General features: G+C 36.0%; 1 protein-coding gene across 7 annotated transcripts in view; it reads left to right on the top strand.

Annotated features, from left to right (window-relative positions):
• The window catches only part of NEK7 (NIMA related kinase 7), a 162,827-nt gene extending 139,490 nt beyond the window's left edge, over window positions 1–23,337 (top strand). For 4 of the 7 annotated variants that reach the window (XM_064594046.1, XM_054507958.2, XM_054507959.2 and 1 more), the window contains 3 exons: window positions 333–427; window positions 4,530–4,685; window positions 22,417–23,337. In XM_064594046.1, the coding sequence (XP_064450116.1) occupies window positions 333–427; window positions 4,530–4,685; window positions 22,417–22,527 (362 nt within the window). In that variant the 3' untranslated portion in view covers window positions 22,528–23,337. The remainder of the gene's footprint in view (window positions 1–332; window positions 428–4,529; window positions 4,686–22,416) is intronic. The other 3 variants (XM_064594045.1, XM_045877089.3, XM_064594048.1) reach the window with 2 other exon arrangements.
• Window positions 23,338–23,712: the final 375 nt, after the last annotated feature.

Below are 23,712 nucleotides of genomic sequence, written 5' to 3'. Positions count from 1 at the left end.
CCAATGTGAACCACTTAAGTAGATTTTCATGTTAGAATTCCTTGTTTTTCCTTTAGTTAAGCTCCCGAGATTCTCCCTGAATTGATCAAAAGTTTAACCCACCACAAACTCACCACACCCTTTTTAATATAGGATGGATGTCGATGTGCTGCTTAAGAGTCAGGGAATAGAAGAAATGAAATAGTTTTAAGTATTCACAAAAACAATTTCCTGATTCTAATGAATGATTTTGGTGACATATTTTAATCTAGAATATTGTGTGTAAAATTTCTTACCACAGCTGCATCTTCATTTTTATACTCCTCTTGTTTTGTTTGGTTTGTTTTTTGCAGTGGGTACACCTTATTACATGTCTCCAGAGAGAATACATGAAAATGGATACAACTTCAAATCTGATATCTGGTCTCTTGGTTGTCTACTATATGAGGTAGGTAATGTTGATAAAGTCCACATATTGATGTATTTTTAGTTACTGTAATATATTTCCTCTGTCCTTATAGTATACACTTATTTTTTTCTGGATGGTGTTTAAGAATTAGCTTTTTAATTAGGAAGGGTTAATTTCTTGACTTAGTAACTGCTTTTGTAATGGTAACTATACATTCCTGCATATTTACTTCTTCTAAATATTTTTAAATTGTTTCCTTTTAGTGAGAATTTTATTTTAAAAAATGTTTTTAATATTAATATGATGTTATCCTGCATATCTTATTTATAAAAATGTACATTTGAACAATTGTAAAATAACTTGCTTATCCATGCATAGCAGGAGAGGTATAATGGAATGGATTTAAAACATGAAAGCATGGTAAATATCTTTTTCAATATTTCTTTTGCTCTTACATAGAGTAATTTAGCTTCAAGGATAGTAGGTAAATAGATAATTTTTCTAGGTTACCACTTAATTTCACTTCCATGAGTAACAGTTGTATTGGTAAAGCTTAGTGAAATTCTCTCTCTCCTGTTCTACTGGTGATAATTTATCAAAGGAAAATGGAATCATCTAGGTGTATCCTCTAACAAATATTTCAGTGCGGTAATTTGGATGGGTAGAAAAAAAGGCATATTATATAAAAGCACATTTTACATCCATGTTATAGAGTAATAGTATCAAAAAGCACTCACAACTAGTGACTTATGTAAATTTATTTTTTAATCCAATGGTAATTTTCCTGGTGATACAGGCTTTAAGTCAGCTGCTAATTAAAGGTTAGTCTACATCTGAGTAACTATAAAATAAAATGAAGGAAAATAATACATGGAATCATTTTCATGTTTTAATGTATACAAAAGAAATCTAAAGTGGATAGATAGAAACCAATGTATTTCTTACTCTATATTTTGTGTTTCCTGTCCTCCTGACTTAAATGAAATATATCATGAGATCAGCTATTTTAATTCCCCAACCATTACTTGGAAGTAGAGCATTAGAAGGGTTTTTTTTTTTTTTTTAACGTGTATCATGATCTTTAATTATTATATTATGGTTTACAGATTTCCTTAATTTAAGGAACCTGAGATTATTTATTTTGTTCTTGCTAGTAAAGTCACTAATGGCCACTTTAAAAGAACAGATTTTTAAATGTTCTTAAATAACACCTGTAGGATAATTTTTATGAATTAGTGATATGACAAAACATGTTTTTAGGTATGCACATGAGATTAAAAGAGATTATGCTCCCTATATTACATTCTGTTACTAATTTGATACAATGCTGAAAAGAATTGATTTGATTATATTAAATTACTATAATGTTTAAAAGTCCCTTTGTACATTTTTAAATATTTCATATTTATTTAGGTAACATTAGGTTCCTCAGGCCATAGTCTAATATTATCAAAGTGGCATTTTCCTTTAAACACCTGAAAGTAAACAACAAATTGATTTGCACTAACAAGATGAAATTTAGCAATGAAAAAGAAAAAGTTCAGTTAAGGTAATAAATGTTTTTTGAGAAGTTTGCAAATTCTTTTAGGGCTACTGGATTCTTATGTCTAAACTGAAATAATTCTTCACATTCTGGATTTGCCTTTGAGAGGCAGTGTCCCATTTTTATGTGTATTTAAAATGATCACCAAAATAGAAATTATTTCCTTGGACACTCCTACATCCATGAGTTTTATGTGTTATGGATGATTTTGAGTTAAAGTATTTATCATGAAAACATTAGTTTTCATCTCAGTGAATTTTCTCAGTTCCTCTATGCAAGTCATGTGGAAGAACTAAAATTTTTCGAAAGATTTAATTTGTCTTTATGTTCTATCTCCTTCCAGTTATGTTTCAATATAGTGCTAATAGAAATACCCAGCAACTTAGCCTTAAAAAATTGGCCACAACCTCTCATGGACATTTTATATTAATATCCCTCCAAGAATTTACTATTAACAATGAAGGAGTAGGAAGCTTTTTTGAAAATGTATTTTAAACTCAGAAAATTAGACTTTCAAATATTCCTGAAACCTCAAAAAAAAAAAAAAAACTAGCAGTACAGTTTTAATTGATATGCAACAAAGTAGACTTTACTAATTAAAATCAAGATGCTGTGCTTTTGCTACACGGACCTTTACATGGAAAAGTAGGTTTTACACATTTCCTTTATTGTTCAGCGCAGCAATTGCATCCTTACAGGGTTGTAGGTTGGTGGCTTACAGTTCAAAAAAAAAGAGAGCTGCCACCAGCCCCGAAGACAGACAGTGGGCTTTCGTCCCTCCGACACCCCCAGAATACTAATCAGGAAAGTCAGACCCTGGAGGTCAGGGAGCAAGTCAATCATTCTAGTGATCGTCTCAGTGTGGAGGATCAAATTAGCCTGAAAAATTCAGCTGCTGGGAGGAGAGGGCGAGCAGCTGTCAGGGGCAGCATCGAGATGCACTAATGAACCAGATGAATAGTGCAAAAGCTTGAAAATAAAAACAGGACAGTTGACATTTTTCATCTGTCAAAGCAGGAGATGCATGAAAATATACTATTCCTGTTTTAACTCCTTAGGGGACATTCAGATTTTTTTTTTTTTTTTAACACTCTGCAGTATTGAGACAAAAGTACTATAATGAACTCCTAGCATATGATAATGAATATATGTACATTTACGTAGGGTTTTTGCAAATATGGAAAGACTATAGTTTATGTATACAGTGTATTTTTTAAAGTGGCCTTTATAATACTCTGTCATAAAGTGTACTTGCATTTTAAACAAAACAAAACAAAAATGTTTTATTACTGATAGCTCCTCTTCTAGAAATTTCCTCTCGGATGGAGGGTTTTACATGTTTAGGGCCATTTATATTGTTTTTACTTTTCTCTCCTCATGTGGAACAGCCATTCCTGAGGTTGTTTCATATAGGTTTATATAGGTTTCATATAAAATGTAGGCTAAGTAAAACTATGCCAGGCTACTTCGCAGGTTTGATTTCCAATGCCGTCCCCTCCTCGTTTAAGGCTCTGAAGGAGTTAAAGCTCTGTCTGGAGCACCAGAAGACAGATGAGAGCCATTTTCAGCTTGTCCTGTCCCCACTGACGCTCACTGAGTAGCACAGCATGGACTAGCGTGTTTCACACACACTCTGCCTGTCTGGGGAATGTACACATTGTCCTTCCAAAATCAAACTTATTAGCACATGTAGAAAAGGGTGACTGACTTTGGGGCAGCCTCACATCCGTGTTGTATTCTTGCCGCTGCGGTTCAAAGATTTAGAAGGTTTTGAACAGGATGCGAACATTTTAAATTGAATTTTTTCGTTTGTAACCCTGCTTACCACAGTACTTGCTTGCACTTTAAATGTCAAGTTAGAACCTTGTCTTAAAATAAATTTAAATTCAGTAATGTCTTTTTTAAAGTTGATCATTCTTTGAGTCTTTTTTTTTTTTTCTGCATAGAAATCTCATTCGGATGCCTTGAAATAGCGGCTATGACTCAGAGAGCTTTTGAACATATTCAGTGTTTTTGAGGCATTATCAAAAGAAAAGAAGTTCTAGTTCATTGTAAACCACTTGAGGGTCAGTTATAACATTCAGATTGAGAAGACTTTTTTAATCTCAAAATAACCCTTCCCTACAGAAACGGTCATGTTGTATAAAACGCTATACATTCTACTCCCTAAACCATGGCTTAGATTATAATTCATTTTCAATTTCTGTTTCATTTTAGTGATATTTTGACCATTGCATGGTTGATGTATACCAGCGATGTCTGTTTAGTCATGAGATATATTACTTGTTTTTATGGCATTATATTCACAAAGAGTTTTACGTCACTCTGTGTTCTTTTTCTTAATGTTACTTTATGTCATATACATATACATATATATATATATGTATATGTAAATATGTGCTAACCATTTCTCCCTTTTAGAGAATTTTAAATATTGAAAAAAAACCCCAAAAATTGAAGTAAGATTTTTAGAACTTACTGAATAATTCTCAGAAAGGAATACTCATAACAATCAAAATGCCCAGATAACTTTATTTAAAGTATTTGTAATTATTTTCTACCCGAGTGTAATATACTTGATGAAATCACCTTTAAAAGTTACCATGTAGCTATATCAGTTTCATTGGGAGCATTTTACAGATGGCTGCGTTACAGAGTCCTTTCTATGGTGACAAAATGAATTTGTACTCGCTGTGTAAGAAGATAGAACAGTGTGACTACCCACCTCTTCCTTCAGATCACTATTCAGAGGAAGTAAGTCATTTTTCAGTCCATGTGTTTGTCTGTTGTTCATTTTGCTAACGTTTGCATTTTATTAAGAATTTTTTTTTTTCTGTCCAGAAACACAAATGATGAGTATGGTGGCAGAAATAGCACTTTTCATTCTGTTTCCCTTCTCTTGGAGACTTACTGTTTAAAGAGTTGACTCTGCAGTTCCTAATGTGGAGCAGAGCACAGCACAGCATGTGGTGTGAAATTGGTCACTTCCTAGGTGTGAGGAGAAGGAGAGCTGACTTTGCAGCCTCCTGAACACGGCAAAGGGCAAAATTGATGCTCAGACCCCAGCTCGAGTTGACCAGCGTGTCTTGGTGCCCTTCTTAATAAGGCCACTCCTCATTCTCACAGCCTCAGAACAACCATTATAACTTTCTGCTTTGCAGAACTTCCCTCTCATCCGTGTTTTCCAAAGTGTGAAACTTCCATCTCTTAGCTGTGTGTCTCTCAACCTCGTTCTTTCAGCTTTATCCTCCCTCCCTTGACCACGCCTGCCCCGTCACCACCTCACTGTTGTAATCCGATTCCTGTGGGAAATGTTTTGAGGTTATCATTAGCAGACATGTTAAAACATATATTGGATGGGATTGAAAATTTTAGAAGACTCTCCTGTATTAAAATCTGAGTCTGAATCCTTGCTTGCTTTGGTAACCCATTGAAATGAGTTGTTTTGGCTCTACCCAACAAACGGTTTTTTATTGAACAAAACATCTCCCATTTTAGCCCAGTATTTAATTTTGCCAGTATTTAAGGTGGAGGTAGGCAGAACAGCAGTATCTTGGGTTAACTAAATGTGTTCACATAACTCTTTTTGGAAAGCTTACTGGGGAATCTACCCAGAGAAAACACTGTCTTGAGTTAGGACATCTCACCCTCTCACGAGCAACAGATTTTTTGCCCAAGAGAGATGGCAAGGAGCAAAGGAAAAATATAAAACAATTATAACATTCAGTTATTAGGTAGTCTTGTCACTCTTTCTATCTTGAAATGAATAGCAATCGGTTTGAGTCTTATATAAGGAAAATTGAGTCAGTGTAACTTGAATAATAAATATCTCTAAAGAATTTTTACCATATGTAGAGCACTTGAGGCCCTAGAATGTTATAAGTACCTTTTTTTCCTGTGGTTTTGATACTAATAATCAATGGTGCCTGGGTTTTTGTTGTTGTTGTTTGTTTCATAGCCTTTGTATTCAGGTAATTAAAATAAACTCTCATAAGGCAGTGACGATAATTTAGAAGTATTATCTTTATTTGATGTTAATGCTATTATGTTAGCCATTTTTAATTACTATTTTGGGTATAGAATATAAATATGGCATTTCACAAAACCAACTTCAGAACTCCAGGCCTGGAAATACAGTAGGGTGTGAACAATAATGCAAAATGATGGCAAGAATGTCAGGGGCCGCTCTTTGTTGTGTCATTCATGCTGTCTTCTTTTTTCCATGAAGCGCATGAATATTTCACATATCTGCATCCTCATCCCCTATTCTTCTTGACTAATTTTCAGACTGTCTGAATTTGCATTTCACATGGTAGCTGATTAGGAGATGCCGAGTGCAGCAGCGAAGCCTCAGCAGGCGGTTACCATGGTGACCTTCAGCAGGATTTTAATGATGATACCACTAGTGGTTCGTTGAAGTCGGCCTGCCTGCAGGGCTACTTCACTGCAGCTAAGTGTGAAGTTGGATATGCGGATTCTCAGCCAAGGGGCAAATATCAAAGTCTGGCCCAGATAGAAGGTCTTAGAGTTGGGAGAGGAAAGTAAGATTCCACTTTTTACTTCACTCTATAGAGTTACCAGTTTCGAAAACAGATACAAAGCAAAACGTGTTCTATGGCGTACTCTCCAATAAAGACAGGATTTTTACCAATATGAGGAGCAGCTCCTCATATTGGTAAAAATCTGTCCTTGTGCTGTGGGGAAATCGAAGGCTCTACAACTAGGTAAACATGGAAACTAAATCTTATGAAAGAAACGAGGTATGAAAAATACAGACTAATAATGGTAACTTTAATCTGTTCGGTTATGTAGAAAAGTTCTCAGAACAAGAGCTTTGAAATGCAGATGTGCTAATAAGTATTTTCTCTCCTTAAGCAGGAACTCTGTTTGTAAAATAATTATTCAGAATTTATGGAAGCAAAAACCTGATGCTGCCATACTTTAAGGGTATCTTAAATATTTCCTTACATAGTAAACTTTTTCAGTCTTTTCAGAGTTCAAATTGCCATTTGATTTTTTAGCATGGCAGAAGACAGGAGACAATGAAAAGTGAAGTATAAAGTTTTTAAATAGCAAACTTTCACTAAGTGTCGATTTCACAGCAAAAATGGTAGCAGTCTCTGTAACTGTTTGAAGAATGAAAAAATTTAAGCAAATTAATGTTCCACTAAATATCTATTTGAAAGCTTATCAAATTGAGTTAGCTACTGCTAAATTTTTAAGGCTACTGCCCAAAAAGGTTTGGAAGGGAACATTTCATGAACATAGTGGCTATGCCCCCAACCAGCCTTGATCAATAGGAATAAGGAACTCTATAAGATTTATTTCTAGGTATAGTCATTCCAGTTAGAAGAACTCAGAGTTTAAAAGCTTGGGAGTTTTTTTTATTTCTTATATCCTAAAAAACATAGATACACTTAAGCATTACAGACCAAAAATGAGAAATAGTGTCCTTTGGAGAAATAACCCTGTATGTCAAATCTTTCCTTTTGAATTATGCTATTATTGTTATTATGTACAAATGATTAGGATTCTAGATTGAAATATGTCAGCTGTACAGGAACGATACTAAGATACGTATATTTTGTAGTTTAGTAAAATATTTTTGTTTATGACAGTATCTTTGGGTGTTCAGTATTCTTTCTTTTTCCAGTAATGATCTCCTCCATATATCAGTGGGGAACTACTGTACTTAACCCTAAATATCTTGAGTTGAAAAGATAGGTATTTTTCCTTAGATATCTCTTAAGTTTAATTAAAATTGGTATCATTAGTGATTGTGAAATTAACATCTGTGAAGCCGACATTTATTGAACATTTACTATGTACAAGGAATTATGACTCAAAAGGCCCCTTGTAATCTGATCCAAGCTTATCTCTCCAGACTTATGGATCTCAGGAGACCCTCTTCTTTCCCTCATTCTACCAGTATACGTTCTACTAAAATTTCCGTGAATTTCTGTGATTTTATGGATGCTGTTTCCTCTCTCTGAAACATCCCTTCCCCTGTTCTTTACCAGGCAAACTTCTCTCTTCGAAGAAAAGCTTGGGCATCATCTTCTGCATGAAGTTATCCTGCTCCCCTTTCTTCTCTCCCCATATCCCCCCGACCCCACACCTTGGCAGTACACTGCATGGCACTTGTTTCTTTATACACCCCCCCCACACACACACACACCTCTCTCACCCCTGTCTAGCTCCTGCCCCTGAGGAACAGTAACTGCTTTTTGTCTGTGTATCTCTAGGGCCTGGCATATTAAAAAAGTTCAGTGATTGATTGAGGGAATGAGGAAGTGAAAGAGTGAGATTAAAGTAATAAATGAAAAAAACAAATAAATGCACCAATTATTTGGCAATTGAATGAATGAGGGAAACTTCTCCAAAGAGCTCTCCATTCAGGAAAGGTAGAAAATTACCCAAAAAGGCAGAAGCTATGATAATTTTATTTTAATGATATTACCCACTATATGACTTTCCATTCTGATCAGCAAGCAGTGTCATTTCCGGAATGCCCAGGGTCCATTTACTGGAAAATAAGACAAACAGATTTTTTCCTTCAGTTTCAGTATTTAATTTCCTTGAGAGTCACAGGAGTGGTCATCAAAAGTATGCATTTTCAGGGCGCCTGGGTGGCTCAGTCAGTTAAGCGTCTGCCTTCGGCTCAGGTCATGATCCCGGGGTCCTGGGATCGAGCCCTGCATCGGGCTCCCTGCTCATTGAGGAGCCTCCTTCTCCCTCTCTCTCTGCCTGCCGCCCTCCCCCCGCTTGTGCTCTCTCTCTCTCTGTCAAATAAATAAAATCTTTTAAAAAAAAAAGTATGCATTTTCACTGTTGTTCACTAAATTATCTCATGACTCTTAAGTTGAAAAATAAACCCAGTATATAGTTATATTGACAATTATTTAGAAAGTACAGAAAGCAACTTTATACTGGGTCTTTTTTAGTCAACATATTTTTTGAAAATCTGAGCATTAACATCCTGCAGAATATAGATTCTCTTTCAGTACTTTTTATTTATTGTAAAAAATTCCTAATTTAAATAGAGAAGACATGAGAAAGATTGAGCAGAACTGTACCTTGGTGGTTGTTTTTGGCAGATTTGTCTTCATTTTAGATTTGAACAGAGAAGTTTGAATGGAAACTGAAAAGTTGAGTCAAGGGTTTGTAGATGGAAGTGAAAAATGGAAATAAGTAGGGGAGAATAGGGTGATCTTGGTTTGAGAAAATAAGGAGAAATTAAACTGAGGATTTGAAAAAACAATGAATTGTGTGAAAAAGAAATTCAGCACCTATAGCGCATTAGTGAGAGGGTTAAAAGCTCTTCAGTGAAGTCAGCTTTATTATAGCAGTGCTTGTTGATCTGAACTGGTTGCCATAGCAGATACTTATCTGTTTAGGGGTCATTTCAAGTTCATTGTAAATAAGAAAAACTTTTGTAGGACACAGTATCTGTGGATGTCTTCTAATTATATTTTTGAGAACTTGCTAATTCAGTAGGTCATCTTCATTTTATTTCTGGAGAAACCAAAATGTAATTTGGGAAATAGAATTATTGCACCAGTAATCAATTTTCAAATTATTTAATGCTTCTCTTGTGCATTAAATATGTTCATTTTGTCACTTTATATTTCCAGCTCACAGATAGAAAGGTATCTGTTTTTATTAAAAATCAATGACTGGGACTACTTCTCAAGTACACAATTATCTTCTTAAATATCAACCTAAAAGGTCACATCCAATCAAAGAACTAATGGAGAATGAATGAACTCTCATAAACTTTTACCTCACAAATAACAAACTTCTTTTTACCTTAATCTCCCCCCCCCCTTTTTTTTTTAAGAGAAATGGAAGGCAGGAGGGGAGGGTTTTGTTCTATCTTTCCACCTTCCCAGAAATAGTTTAGTGGTGCAGCCCGCTGCTTTACTTAAATGCATTAATTAAGAATTTCTAGCACTAGGGGCGCCTGGGTGGCTCAGTTGGTTAAGCGTCTGCCTTTGGTTCAGGTCACGATCTCAGGGTCCTGGGATCGAGTCCCACATCGGGCTCCCTGCTCAGCAGGGAATCTGCTTCTCCCTCTGCCTGCCACTCCCCCTGCCTCATGCGCTCTATCACTCTCTCTCTCTCAAATAAATAAAAATAAAATCTTTAAAAGAAAAATAAATTCAGAATATGTTTAAAGAAGCTTATCATGAAATTTGAGTCAGTAACAAAAACATGACCTTTGTTTTAGTCATAAAAGAACTACTTTGTGTATATAAGGGAAAAACTGAAAGTGTCAGGTACAGATTATTTTTGCATATTTTGAAGTTAAACTAAGCTTTAGTAAGCTTTTTTATTTGAGCAGTCTAAATAGTTCTATTTTATAATTGCTAGATTCACAAATTTTAATAGAACTATATAAATTCCTGGAGTTGTTAGTTGAAATTAACCAATGTTATTTTAATTGGTACTGGAAGATTCTTCCTAATACACTATCCCAAGAATATTTAAATGAGAGATGTTAAATTAAATGACACAATTAATGTTTGGCGCTAAATCTGTTTTCACAAATATTTCTGTACTCCTTATAATCATGTAATCCAGTGCTAAGTGAGATGAGACTGTTTATAATAATAAATATGTAACTGTGCCATTATTTATTAAGATTAACTTAACATTGGATGTTATCTCAAACAGTTAATAATATTTGATTTTCCTTCTTAAAAATGGGTTTAGTAAGTTAGATATTCATATCACTTATAATGTCAATTGACCACCTTACTTAGAGTTGCCATATAAGATTAGATCTTTAAGCTTTGAATGTTCCATTTTTGTTTAAAAAATATATTTAAGTAGGCCCTTTGTTCACTTATGCTTCTGAAGTGACACTGGGGACTTGCTCCTTGAAGACATGAATCCAAAACGGTGCCCTATATTTCACATATCCTGTGGGATCCTATAAAACCATGTAACTTTCTGTAAGACTTTCACAGTTTTCAAAAGACACACTGAATGATCTTCAGTTGTGAAATATAGACATTACATTACCTTATATCTGTGTAAGACTGCTTTTTTTTCCCCTTTTCCCTCTTACCCCCAAGTCAATCACTAGTGACGCTTTGGTGTACAAGTTGGATACGCCTAATCATTTTGTATAAATATCTAAAGCTCCAAAATATAGTGTACTTTAATGTATTAGACCCACTTTGGGGTGCTAAAATGTGTCCTTGGGTAGATGGAAATTGGGTATATCTGGGAGGCTGATATAACGTAATTGGTCTCAGAGGGATTAAGATGGGGGTGAAAAGAAACAGTACCAATAGCACCAGTCTTTATTATTCTGTTGAGAATTGTGTTAGTGACCTAAAGCTATAATGCACAAAGAGCCCTATTGTTATTACCTGTACGTGACTGAACTTGATACGTAATTGGGTTATCGCCCTGACAACAATGACTGTTCACACACTCTTCTTTTTAATATTTCTGGTACTAACCCATATGCTTTGATATTTCTTTGGAAATATATAGATCAGTCTATATTAGTATATTATTATTTTCTCTACTTCATTGAAAACAAATACTAATTTCCATATGACTGATTTCATAATCCTTTAGAAAGGTTATAGAGAATTCATTTTATTTTTACTGTATGCTTTTTCTCATTTAAATGTTTCTGTATTGCTTTTTAAATTTCCCTTAAGCGTCTGAATTAAGCAGTTTTTTTCTTCTCTGATTTTGTAAAGGCTTTTGCATATTCAGACCTCTGTTTTGCCTATTTTTATCTTGTTATATAAAACAATTTAAAAAAAACAAAGTACGTATTTTTATAAACATGTGTTAAGTAATGCAAACTAAATTTTTTGACATAATGTAAACCATGAAATGTTTCTTCTATTTATTTTTTATCAAAGGTGTAATATCTACTGATTTTGGCATTATTTCTCTAATTTGAAGGAATAAATGAAAAACAAATGCCTGCAATTCAAACACAAAGATTTTTTTTGAGCAAGTTGCCTAATGATGTTATTAGAATTAAAGCCTGGCATACAGGAATGTATAGGAAATTCTTAAAGTGATTGTATGAACATGTTTTCCTCGAACATGGTTAATAATATAGTACTTAGAATTTTTGCAGACTATTAGTTAAATGTTAAAGGTTTTTAACTTTTTTTCTTCCGGAGGCTTATAGGAACTTTTTTTAAAATATAAAGACTAACATTGAGGGAAATTGCTAAGATAATTACCACATTCTAATTATTTAATGTCTGACTTTCTGATAGAAAAATTAGAGGGCGCCTGGGTGGCTCAGTTGGTTAAGCGACTGCCTTCGGCTCAGGTCATGGTCCCAGAGTCCTGGGATCGAGTCCCACATCGGGCTCCCGGCTCAGTGGGGAGCCTGCTTCTCCCTCTGACCCTCTCCCCTCTCATGCTGTTTCTCTCTCTCTCTCTCTCTCAAATAAATAAATAAATAAAATCTTTAAAAAAAAAAAGAAAAAAGAAAAATTAGAGACATTTTTTATAATTCAAGTCACTATGTAAATTTATAATCTGGCATAAAGAAACCATTCCATGTTAAAATTCAACTACATTTTATTTGTTTGGAGGGAGTTACTGTCACTTTAATCAATGAGTCACATTAGAAATAACATTAAAATTGTCACTCGAACCATAATACTAATCTTAATATTTTTGTGTTATCATTTAAATGTATCTCTTACGGATAACGTAGGCCTATATCTCATTATGAGTTTTGTAGAACGCTAGAGAAAATGTTTGGGTTTGCTTTTTTTTTTTTTTTTGAGACAGAGAGAATGAGAGAGAGCATGAGAGGGAGGAGGGTCAGAGGGAGAAGCAGACTCCCTGCCGAGCAGGGAGCGATGCGGGACTCAATCCCGGGACTCCAGGATCATGACCTGAGCCGAAGGCAGTCGCTTAACCAACTGAGCCACCCAGGCGCCCCTGGGTTTGCTTTTTGATCAAAGTTGGCCTATGAAATATGAGGGCAGATTGATTAATTTAGAAACTAGATGAACCAATGTTAGAGGTAGCATTCTTTTGAGAATTAAGTAGTCTAAAACTGTCTTTGTCTATCTGGAAGGTCTCCCACTTTTGTGCAGAGGTGGCCATGAGGGAACCTGCAGACCACATTAGGATTTTTCTCAGTCAGTATAACACAGTAACTTTAAAAGCCCAGACTCTGAAGCTAGACTACTTCAGTTCAAATCCAGGCTGTCCTCTTTACTGCCTTTGTGACCTTGGGAATGTTACTCCTCTGTAAAATGTCATAGTAGTAGTGCTTACTCTTACCCCAAAGAGTTGTTATTAAGACTGAATCGTTAAGCCATGTGCAAATGTATAGAATTGTGCCTGATTCATGATAAGAACTCAATAAATACCAGCTTTTAGGAAATGGTCTTCTCTCTGCTCTGGTACTAGAAATAACATATAGTCAAAGCCCCAGAGTTATCTTATAGAGCATAAAGATCTTACCATATAGAACATGAAAATGTTCAGGGGACTGTATTCCAGTTTTTCACTGGAAACCTAAGAAAACTAACTACTGATTGTATCGAGCATCTCCATCTAAGTAACGTGGCCTCTAGACGTGTCTCCTGGCTGTGAAAAATGAAACTATGAGTAACCAAATGAACCTGTTATGGGTAGTTATTTAACAACTTAAAATTTGGAAACTGTCTGGCAAAGGTAAGAGTTTTTCCTCTTCCTCTGCTTAATGACTTTTAAAGTCTTTATTCTGTCTCTTAATGTTTCTGGTTTCTGATATGTAGGTGACAGTTTTATCCTCCTATTCATGATAGCAGGAGCACAAATAACTCTACCATGTAAAGTGAAACTGTACTTTTGTATACATTCAAAGAAGACAGGGTGAGATGTGACCTTATTTATATAATGTGAATTGTTGTTATCTGGTATGACAAGAGACCATCCATAGATCCATATAAATTTGCAATTTTAAACCAAATTATTAAAGACATCAAACTTAGTTCATGGCTGTTTGTAACATGAAAGTAAGTTTTATGTTCTGATTTTTTTCCCTTTACATTGCCAAAGACTGTTGTAGCTGATTTTTCCTCCACTACGTTAACACGTCTATTTAGATATATCTTTAGAACAACCAGTAGTTATCTCATATATATCAAGGAAAACTGCATCCATTTAAGAATGCAGGTCTATATGTAAATCTCCCATTTTGTGTTCCAATCTGCCTTTTTTTCCAAAAGGATTTGAGATAACTTACAGTAAAAGACATGACTTGGGGCACCTGGGTGGCTTAGTCAGTTAAGCGTCTGCCTTTGGTTCAGGTTATGATCCCAGGACATCCTGGGATCGAGCCCCATGTCAGGCTCTCTGCTGAGCAGGGAGTCTGCTTCTCCCTCTCCCTCTGCCCCTCCGTCCACTTGTGCTCGCTCTCTCTCTCAAATAAGATCTTTAAAAAAAATTAAAAAGTAAAATAAAAAAAAAGACATGACTTAACAAGTTATTAAAATAGAAATGGAAGTACAAATTCAGAACCAAGGATTAAAGAGAATGTAGGCACACCTATCTTACTGGCCAGCAGAGTTGCCATGGTTGAGCTGTTCCATCTAGTTATTGCTTCCTTTCTGTTGGGGCTCAAAGGGCTATTTCTGTTTTTAGGGAGGAAATATACCAGTTCCTCAGAGAAGACAAAGTTTTCTCCCACTAAATTATAATAGAAATATCTCCTATAAGGATCTGTGAGTAATGTACCAGGCAGTATCTTTAGTAGCAACTATACAGAAAATACCTACGTGATACTTGATAAAAGTCAAAAGCAAGCATTAAAGCATGGTCTTGGAAAGGCACTTTGGCAGCTGAATAAACCCTTGTGCTCCCATGATGTAGCTTCTCGTGGCCTAATTTGATTAAAGGGTAGAGCTAAGATTATCCAAAGTTATAAAGATGAATCTTACCCTATACAGGGTCTTCCCTAAATTTTCATTCTTTTAGCAGGAGTTTGATAGGAGCTATGTAGCACACCTTTCAGTACTCTTTGAACATTCAGATTTTTCAGTCTTCAATACACCGTTAAATATTCTTTGACAAGGACTTAGAATGATGGATTCTATTCTTATGATTTGCTTAAGAGAAAACAAACAGCAAATCAGCTTTGACACCGTTGATTAAAGCCGAGGCATCTCACCACTGTGTTCATTGGATGGAAGTCAGACCAACCTCTTGAGTATTTGAATAAAGTACCTAAGACGCTAGCTTCTCTACTCCGTGATGGCCACCACATAACTAGTATTTTCTATCGATACCTAGTAACTCATCTCTCTTGATGGGAACTCAGATAATACCTCAGACTAAGTGATATCCCTCTATAGTGGTAATGATTTGAAATTCAACCAGTTAGAAATCATTATGCTTGCAGATCTGTATTAGTCGTAATGAGGAATTCAACCCAAAAGGCCAAGTTAGATAAAAGTAGGCAAGCTCTCAACAATGGGAAATGGAAAAGGCCTTCATTAAAGATCAAATGACTTGGGTCCAGTTCAGATTTCACTATTAATTTTTTTATAGGTTCTTAGGTTTGTTTGTTTTTTTTCCTCTTTAAATTGAGATTGTTAGGACAGATTACAATACTTAAAAATAAAAGGATATGGAAGATTGTAAAATATTAAAACTTATATAAATACAGGATTTTTTTTTTTTTAAAGATTTTATTTATTTATTTGAGAGAGGGAGAGTGAGAGACAGAGAGCATGAGAGGGAGGAGGGTCAGAGGGAGAAGCAGACTCCCCGCCGAGCAGGGAGCCCGATGCGGGACTTGATCCCGGGACTCCAGGATCATGACCTGAGCCGAAGGCAGTCGCTTAACCAATTGAGCCACCCAGGCGCCCATAAATACAGGATTTTTTAAAATCCAGAATGATACCTGCCTTTAAGTAAGACTAAATTAACATATGAATATTTAAGAGAACCATACGGTGCAAAAATTTTTTTTTTTTTTTTAAGATTTTATTTATTTATTTGACAGAGAGAGACACAGCGAGAGAGGGAACACAAGCAGGGGGAGTGGGAGAGGGAGAAGCAGGCTTCCCGCGGAGCAGGGAGCCCGATGCGGGGCTCGATCCCAGGACCCTGTGATCATGACCTGAGCCGAAGGCAGACGCTTAACGACTGAGCCACCCAGGCACCCCCGTACGGTGCAGAATTATGTTCGGTATAGGTAATAACGTTTCACTAAAGCTGTCTCCTTTATCTTCATGATCTTGATATAGGAAGAATCACAAAAATTGTTTAATATATAGAATTCAGTTATTTAGATATAGATACAGAATTAAACCCCAAATTCAGGAATTCACAGTTCCACCCAAATTGTGCTATGTTCATACCTCAAATGTGATACCTTCAAAACTTAGTGGCCCTGTTGCCCCTGCAAAGTCACTCTTCCTTCTTTGTCACCTACTTCTGTTAGTGGACACAGTATTCTTTCACATTCCCTGGTGAAAACTTCCGATGAACAATATTTCTTGCCTGAAATCATACAGGAACATTATTGAGTGTTCTGCTGGTATTGCTCTCTTTTTGCTCTATTCCAAGAAAATACGGACTGAAGTGCACCTTTAATGACCTCTCCCTCATGACTTAAGTACTGACTTCCTGTGGCCTATAGCAATAGATTCTAAACTCCTTAAGCCTTTCCTTTACTTAGCCTCAGTTTATCATTCATCCCTGTTGCTTGCTCCCCAGTCATGCAGAAGTACTAGCCATTGCTTCACACATCTCACACTTTCTTTAGCTCAGCACCTTTGTTCAGTCTTTTACCTCTGCTTAGATTCTTCCCTGCCCTTTTATATATCAAAACTGTGTTCATGCTTTGGACCTTCGCTCAGCTGCCACAACCACAAAACCATTCCATTTTCCCTCACTCAGAAGTTACCCATTCATTCTTTCATTTAACATGTCAGTGAGCACTTACTGTTCATATAATATCCATCCTCCAGGTCTTTCAGTTTAATAGGAGAACACAGGTATTAAATGAAGTACAATAAAGTGTTATAAAGGCTTTAATTAAAGCACATGAACACCTGAAACTAATATAATGTTAATGTCAGCTATACCTAAAAAAAAAAGTATGTGAAGGGTATGATGGAGGGCAAATAGAAAATATTGAGTTCTGAGAGCACCTGGATGGCTCAATTGATTAAGCATCTGTCTCATGATCTCAGCTCAGACTTGATCTCAGGGTCAGGAGTTCAAGCCCCAGGTTGGACTCCACACTGGGCATGGAGCCTACTTTATATATATATATATATATTTAAGTTCTGCATGGCGACAGAGTTGTTAAGAAAGGCTTTAGAGAATGAGTAGGTGACAGGCAAGAGAGTAGGGGATTTTGAGGCAGGCTTTATAAGCAGAGAAGCAACATACACAAAGATTCAGGGCATAAAACAGTTTGGTGAGCACAGAACTGAACACTTTGTTATGGTTAGAGTGTAGAGTGGGGCTGGAGGGAGGAGGGGTTTGGGGCTAAATACGAGGCTGGAAAGGTAAGCAAGAGCCAGATGTTAGAAGCCCATAATAAACCATGCTAATGGTTAGACTTTGTAGAGGGCAGTGGGGAGGCATTGAAATCTTTAATGTTGAAGTGTGGTCAGCTTGGTGTTTACAGGCAGTGCTAGGGAGATTGGAAGAAACTGGAGGTAAAACTGTCAGTGGGAAGATTATCCCTTGAGTGTAAGCGGTGGAGCCTAAGGCAAGAAGAAATACAGTCAGGAAACAGTAAGTCTTGGTTGGTGATTGTTGGGCCAGGGGGAGGAAGTATGAGGAAGTGTCTCCTATGAATTTCAGATTTCTGACTTGAGAAATTGGAGGCACTGCCAAGATAGAACTGGTTTGGGGAGGAAAATAATAAGATCTCAGTTCCGAACATGTTTAATATGAGGTATTCTTAGATAGATATGCTCAGAAGCCAGGCAGAAATATGTGATTAGAGCCCATGAAGAGGTCTGGCCTGAAGATACATATGTGTGTGTGTTCCTCAGCATGTTGTGTTGGTGGTTATTAAAACCATGGGAGTAAGTAAAGTTGTGTAGGATAGAAAGGTGTAGAGAGAGAAGATAAAAGAGGTAAGGAAAGAAATGAACCTCAGAGCACACTGACAATAGAGGGACTGCCAGGGGAAGCTAAACCTACAAAGGAAGGAAAAGTCAGAGAAATGAGAGGAGAACCAATATGGAGTCTTGGAGCCAGAGGAGGAGGCAACTCCCAGCAAGGCTGTGATCAGAAGCATCAGCCAGGCAGAAAGGGTGAGTAAGCGGTAGACAGAAAAGAGTTTGTTAGATTTAGCAAACTGGAAATGCTGCTAACCTTTGCCAGAGTGATTTCAGTGAGGTACTCTTGGGGGTGGAGGAGATGAAAAAGTGATTATAGTTGGCTTAAATAAGTAGATTAAGGAAGTTGATATAGTAAGGATAGTGGGTTGTTTTTTTTTTCCACCCCGAAGACATTTGGCTGTAGAGCAAATACATTAGATGGGGCAGTGGTGAGGAAGAGAAACTTGACTATACTTATAGACTATGATGAAGAAATCAGCAAATGAGGAGAGGTTGAAAATATGGAAGAGTAATAATAGAATTATTATTACTGTACTCATTAAATATTCATAGCAAACTATATTTCAGGTACTGATGTATAATGGTGTATAATGTATAATTTCTTGGAAGAGATCCCAGTGATAGAATTGAGAGTAGTAGGAAAACAATATTCTTCTGATGCTAGAACAGAGATGATATGGATCAGGTATTGATAGGTTAGGTTGAGATACTGAGGAAAGCTTAAACCTAACTATTGATTTTTCTCTGTGAAGTAGGAGGTGAAAAAGAATTGAGGGCGTGACTACAGATTAGTGAAGGTTGAAATTAGCCATTGTGGGAAATGGAGTTTATCAGGCAAAACATTTGGATTACAGAACAGCTTTTACGGTCTAACTGCAGTTGGAACCATGAATCTGGTGACTCCAGACAATATGGAGTCTGCAATTTTCTCCAGCAGTCCTTCACATCCTGGTAGAGAAGCAAACAAGCAAAACAATTGTCAGGGTTGATATTGTGAAAAGACAAAGGATTATTAATGGTGCTGCCAAAGAAGTGGCTAAAGGATTGTGCTATGAGGTCTAGCCTGGAAATGAATGACGTAAATCCAGAGGCAGATGATTGACGAGGAGGAAAGGTATTGGAAATGGTCTCAAATCAAAGCACAACCATACTGGGAGACAGGTGTGAGCCCTGGAAGGACAGGAGCTTGTGCCCACATTTCTTACATGACATAGGACATTGTAAGACTTAGGCTGTGCCCCTGGGAGGCAGAGACTAAAATGGAATGAAAGTGAAGATTAAGGCCAGGTCATCAAGAAGTTTGTTTCGGATAGAGGATCCACATGGGCATCACAGTGACCAAAGATGTGGTTGTTGTACTTGGGATGAAGAATGCTGTTAGCTGGATGTCCTCAGTGAATGAGATGGAACAACTCGGAGTTAGGTAGATGGAAGGAAAAAGAGGAAAGTAATGATTGTCTCTTCTGGGCGGCCATCTACAGTCTTTTTGCCTCTAACTATCTCACAAATACCTCTTGAGATACCTATCACTTTGTGGTTTATAATAGAATTAGTTATATGATTTCCTCAGTTTCCCTCAGTCTCACATTTGCTTCTTTGCCAGTCCTTCTCCCCCCACTAGATTGTAAGCTGTCCAAAGGCAGGTGCCATGTAGATTTCATTTACTGCTTTATCCTTACTACCATTATAATAAAGTGTCTGGCACATAATAAATGCTCAATAAGATTTTATTGAATGAATGAATGAATGAATGAATGAATGAATGAATGAATGGAAAAGGGAGAGGTAGAAAGGAAATAGGGTCAGATTGTCAGGAAGGAAAATGAGTCATTCTCTCACATCCCATCCTGGACAATAGTCCTTCCTTTCTGGGCTGGTTCTTTACCCTGATTTACCCTCAGTGTCCTCAGATGCCAGCATAGTGCTCTACTCTAGATGAGTGAGAATCGCTACTCAAGCATATTTTAATTTTAAAGGATCTTATTTTCATAGTTTATTAATTTGCTTATTAGATAATTTAGGAAAAAATTTATCAACAGATTGATTCACAAATATACTGAGGTATACATATTTTATATCGTATATGATTTTATACTATGTGACTTGTTAGAAACTTCTCTGGAAAAGATAAATCTTTATGACACAATGAACTACACTTCGGATGGAGATCGAACCACATAAGAAAGAGGAAAAGCAAAGGCGGTATTGCTCTGGCTCTGTCTTCTGTAGCGTTTCTGACTCTCCTGTCAGTCCTTAGGAAGACTGTCCTGAAGGAGGGGTAATAAAGCAGAGGCTCAGGTGCCATCCCCACTCCCTCCCCATTTACTGTATTCTTTACTACACCTAGTTCTCATCTTCCACTTTGGAGAATCAGAGAATCTTTGTCCTCTTCAACTAAATTTATATCCAGCTATCTTTAATCTTGGGCACTTTCTTTTTTTTTTTAATTTTATTTATTTTATTCTTTTTAAGAGTTTGTTTATTTATTTGACAGAGACACAGCGAGAGAGGGAACACAAGCGGGGGTGGGGGGGGAGGGAGAAGCAGGCTTCCCGCTGAGCAGGGAACCCGATGCGGGGCTCGATCCCAGGACCCAGGGACCATAACCTGAGCTGAAGGCAGACGCTTAACTACTGAGCCACCCAGGCGCCCCTCTTGGGCACTTTCTTTTCTGGGCAGGAGAACTTGAGGACCCTTTGCTACAGTAGGTTGGAAGTTTCACCCAATTCTGACCTAGTAGGCTGGAAAGATGAGGCTTCTGGACCGGTTTGAAGGATGTGGTAGTTCTATTCAGTCAAAAATTGCCATTACATCTATGTGTATTCTGGTTAAATAGAATGAATTTTTGTACCACAGTTACCTTTTTCTGTCATCTTTTCTGCTTCTTTTGTCATTTTTATCTCTAAACAAAATATCTGACAACTAGGTGACCTGTTAGAATACATTATCTTTTTAAATACAAGTATCATTATAAATGCTTTTCCTCCTGTTTTCTGTATTGTGTATAATTGAATGTATTTGTTTTTATTTTAATGGGTAAAATGCCAACCTCTTTCTGATTTAAATTTCTCTTAGATCGCCATAATAAAATGCCTTGTGTATTGTTGTGCCCCTTAAGGATGTTTAATGCTGTTGTCTGCTGCATTGCAAGGAATATAAATTGAAATCCTCAGACCCTCTCAGTGGGTATAATATTACCATTAACATTTACTACATGCTAATAACTGGCCAGAAAGAATTAATGCAAGTTTTCAAAATATCTAAATTATTCCTCAAGACATGCATACAAAGCCAAAGAATCTGGCTCTTCCCCTTTATTTGGCTTATCATCTGTGAAAGACCACATACAGTGTTACGAAGACACATAGTGTCATAAACTGATGGCAGTTGGAATTGAAAATGAAGTTCCATATACTTCTACTCAGTGGCTCTAGGACTAGATGGAAGGATTTTTTCTTTTTTAATTTATTGAAGTGTGCTTATTTCCTGTAATATAAATAAGTAAACTTCAGCTCTTTCATCTATAAAGTGAAGATGCTAATACTGCTTTATGCAGTTGAGTATTAGAATACTATTTGTAATTTACCTTGCTTATAATTTATTATTCTAAGTTTAGAAGAGTGCTTTTTCTTTAATATGAAACTAATAAAAACGTATTTATATAAAATGGTTTATGATAAGTGCATATGATAGCTAACCTACCCAATGCCTCATATAAACTTAGATCTATAGATATAGTGTATATAATTATGAAAATTTAAACTTACAATCAAGGCTAATGTAGTACATTCTAGATCAAATAAATATGTATAATATATCTACAGTTAATTTAGAGCCTTAGAGTTAAAAACCTGTTGTCCTTCATGACTACTGTCTTCTGATAAACTTCTTTGAAAAATAGTAAAATCATTTTAAAGCCTCTGATTGTAGACACTACCTTTTGCTTGACATTAATACCCGACCAATGACTATACATACTTCTTAGACTTTTCAACTAATTGTAAAATCATTGACAGCAGTCATATATATTCTTTTTTTTTTAAAGTTTTTTCATTCTAATTCTAGTATAGTTAACATACAATGTTATATTAGTTTCAGGTGTACAATGTAGTGATTCAACAATTCTGTACCTTACTCAGTGCTCATCATAAGTGCACTCCTTAATCCCCCTCACCGATTTTGCCCATCCCCCACCAGCCTCCCCATCAGTATTCTCTGTAGTTAAGAGTTTGTTTCTTGATTTGTCTTTTTTTCCCCTCTGCTCATCTGTTTTGATTCCCAAATTCCACATAGGGGTATTTAGTCACAAAATGTACTTTCCTTGTAAATCTGTATCTAGTCAGAATATTTTTAATGACTAACTGAAATGGTTTTTTTAAAGCATTTTGTATTTTCTTTCTCTGTAGCTACGACAGTTAGTGAATATGTGCATCAACCCAGATCCAGAGAAGCGACCAGACATCACCTATGTTTATGACGTAGCCAAGAGGATGCACGCGTGCACCGCAAGCAGCTAAATAGGTGGAAGATCATGAAGAACCTAACCAAAATAATTTAAAGTATTTTTGTGCAAATCATACCTCCCCGTTTTTGTCTGGGTGTTAAGATGAATCTTTCAGAGCTAATGTGCTTTGAATCCTTAACCAGTTTTCATATAAGCTTCATTTTGTACCAGTTTAAGTCGCCTTCTTGCAAACCCCAAATGACTTTGGATAGTCAGATTGCATGTTAGGAGAGTAAATGAAACTTAATGGTTTTTAATGGCTAAAGGTTTTTAGAATTATTTAGATTTTTTTTTTGCTGATAAATTGTGTTCAGATAGACTCTCAGTGCCAAATATTGAAGGTGCAGCTTGGCACTCATCAAGATAGACTTGTAACCTGAGGAAAAGTATCTGAACATGTGACTTGTTTGCTTTTTCATCATTTATGGACATTTGAGATTAACACAATTGTGAACTTTTGTGATTATTTTATTTTTAAAAGTTTGAAGTATGTGTTTTAGTTCTTAGCATTGTAGCTTTCAAATGTAATTCTTAAGGTAAATGTAGACATAAACTATTTGAGAAACACTTAAAATTCTTAGCTTTTACATTCAAAATGCAACTCTTAAATGTGAAAAAATTGGGGGACAAAATGTGAGTCAGACACTGAAGAGTTCTTTGCTTTGTTTTGTCTTGTTTTAATATCTCTGATAGTCTCTTTGCATTATAGTGGTATAAATGAATCCATTTAAAAAGTGGTTAAGGATTTGTTTGGCTGGTGTGATAGTAATTTTGAAAGTTGCACATTGCCTGAGGCTTTTTTGTGTGTGTTTTTATTATTGTTTGTACTTTTGAAAAATCTTTGAATAATCTTGTAGTACTATATTTCAAGTTCTTTATAAATTTAAATTCTCTCTTCATAATTGCACACTATCGTGTAAGCATGTTTTTATTCATAGATTTTATTGAAGTTCTGATTGGTCCCCTTCAGAAATTTTTTTGTATTCTTCAAGTTACTTTCCTATTTATATTGTATGTGCATTTTATCCATTATGTTTCAGATTTTCTGAGAACATAGTACCCTTTAAAAAATATTTAGTATACCAACACTTATCCTGGATTAAAAACATTTTTTTTTTAACTTTTAAAAATTTGGGCCACCCTGTATGCGTGTATTTTGTCTTGTTAGAGAGAAGAAAGGATGTGTGTTGCACTGTAC

Source organism: Mirounga angustirostris, unplaced genomic scaffold, assembly GCF_029215605.1.
Source record: "Mirounga angustirostris isolate CCGP_5_RB_7025 unplaced genomic scaffold, mMirAng1.0.hap1 SCAF_6, whole genome shotgun sequence".
NCBI lineage: Eukaryota > Metazoa > Chordata > Mammalia > Carnivora > Phocidae > Mirounga > Mirounga angustirostris.
The sequence above is the reverse complement of the archived record's forward strand: the minus strand, read 5'-3'. Positions and strand labels throughout refer to the sequence as shown.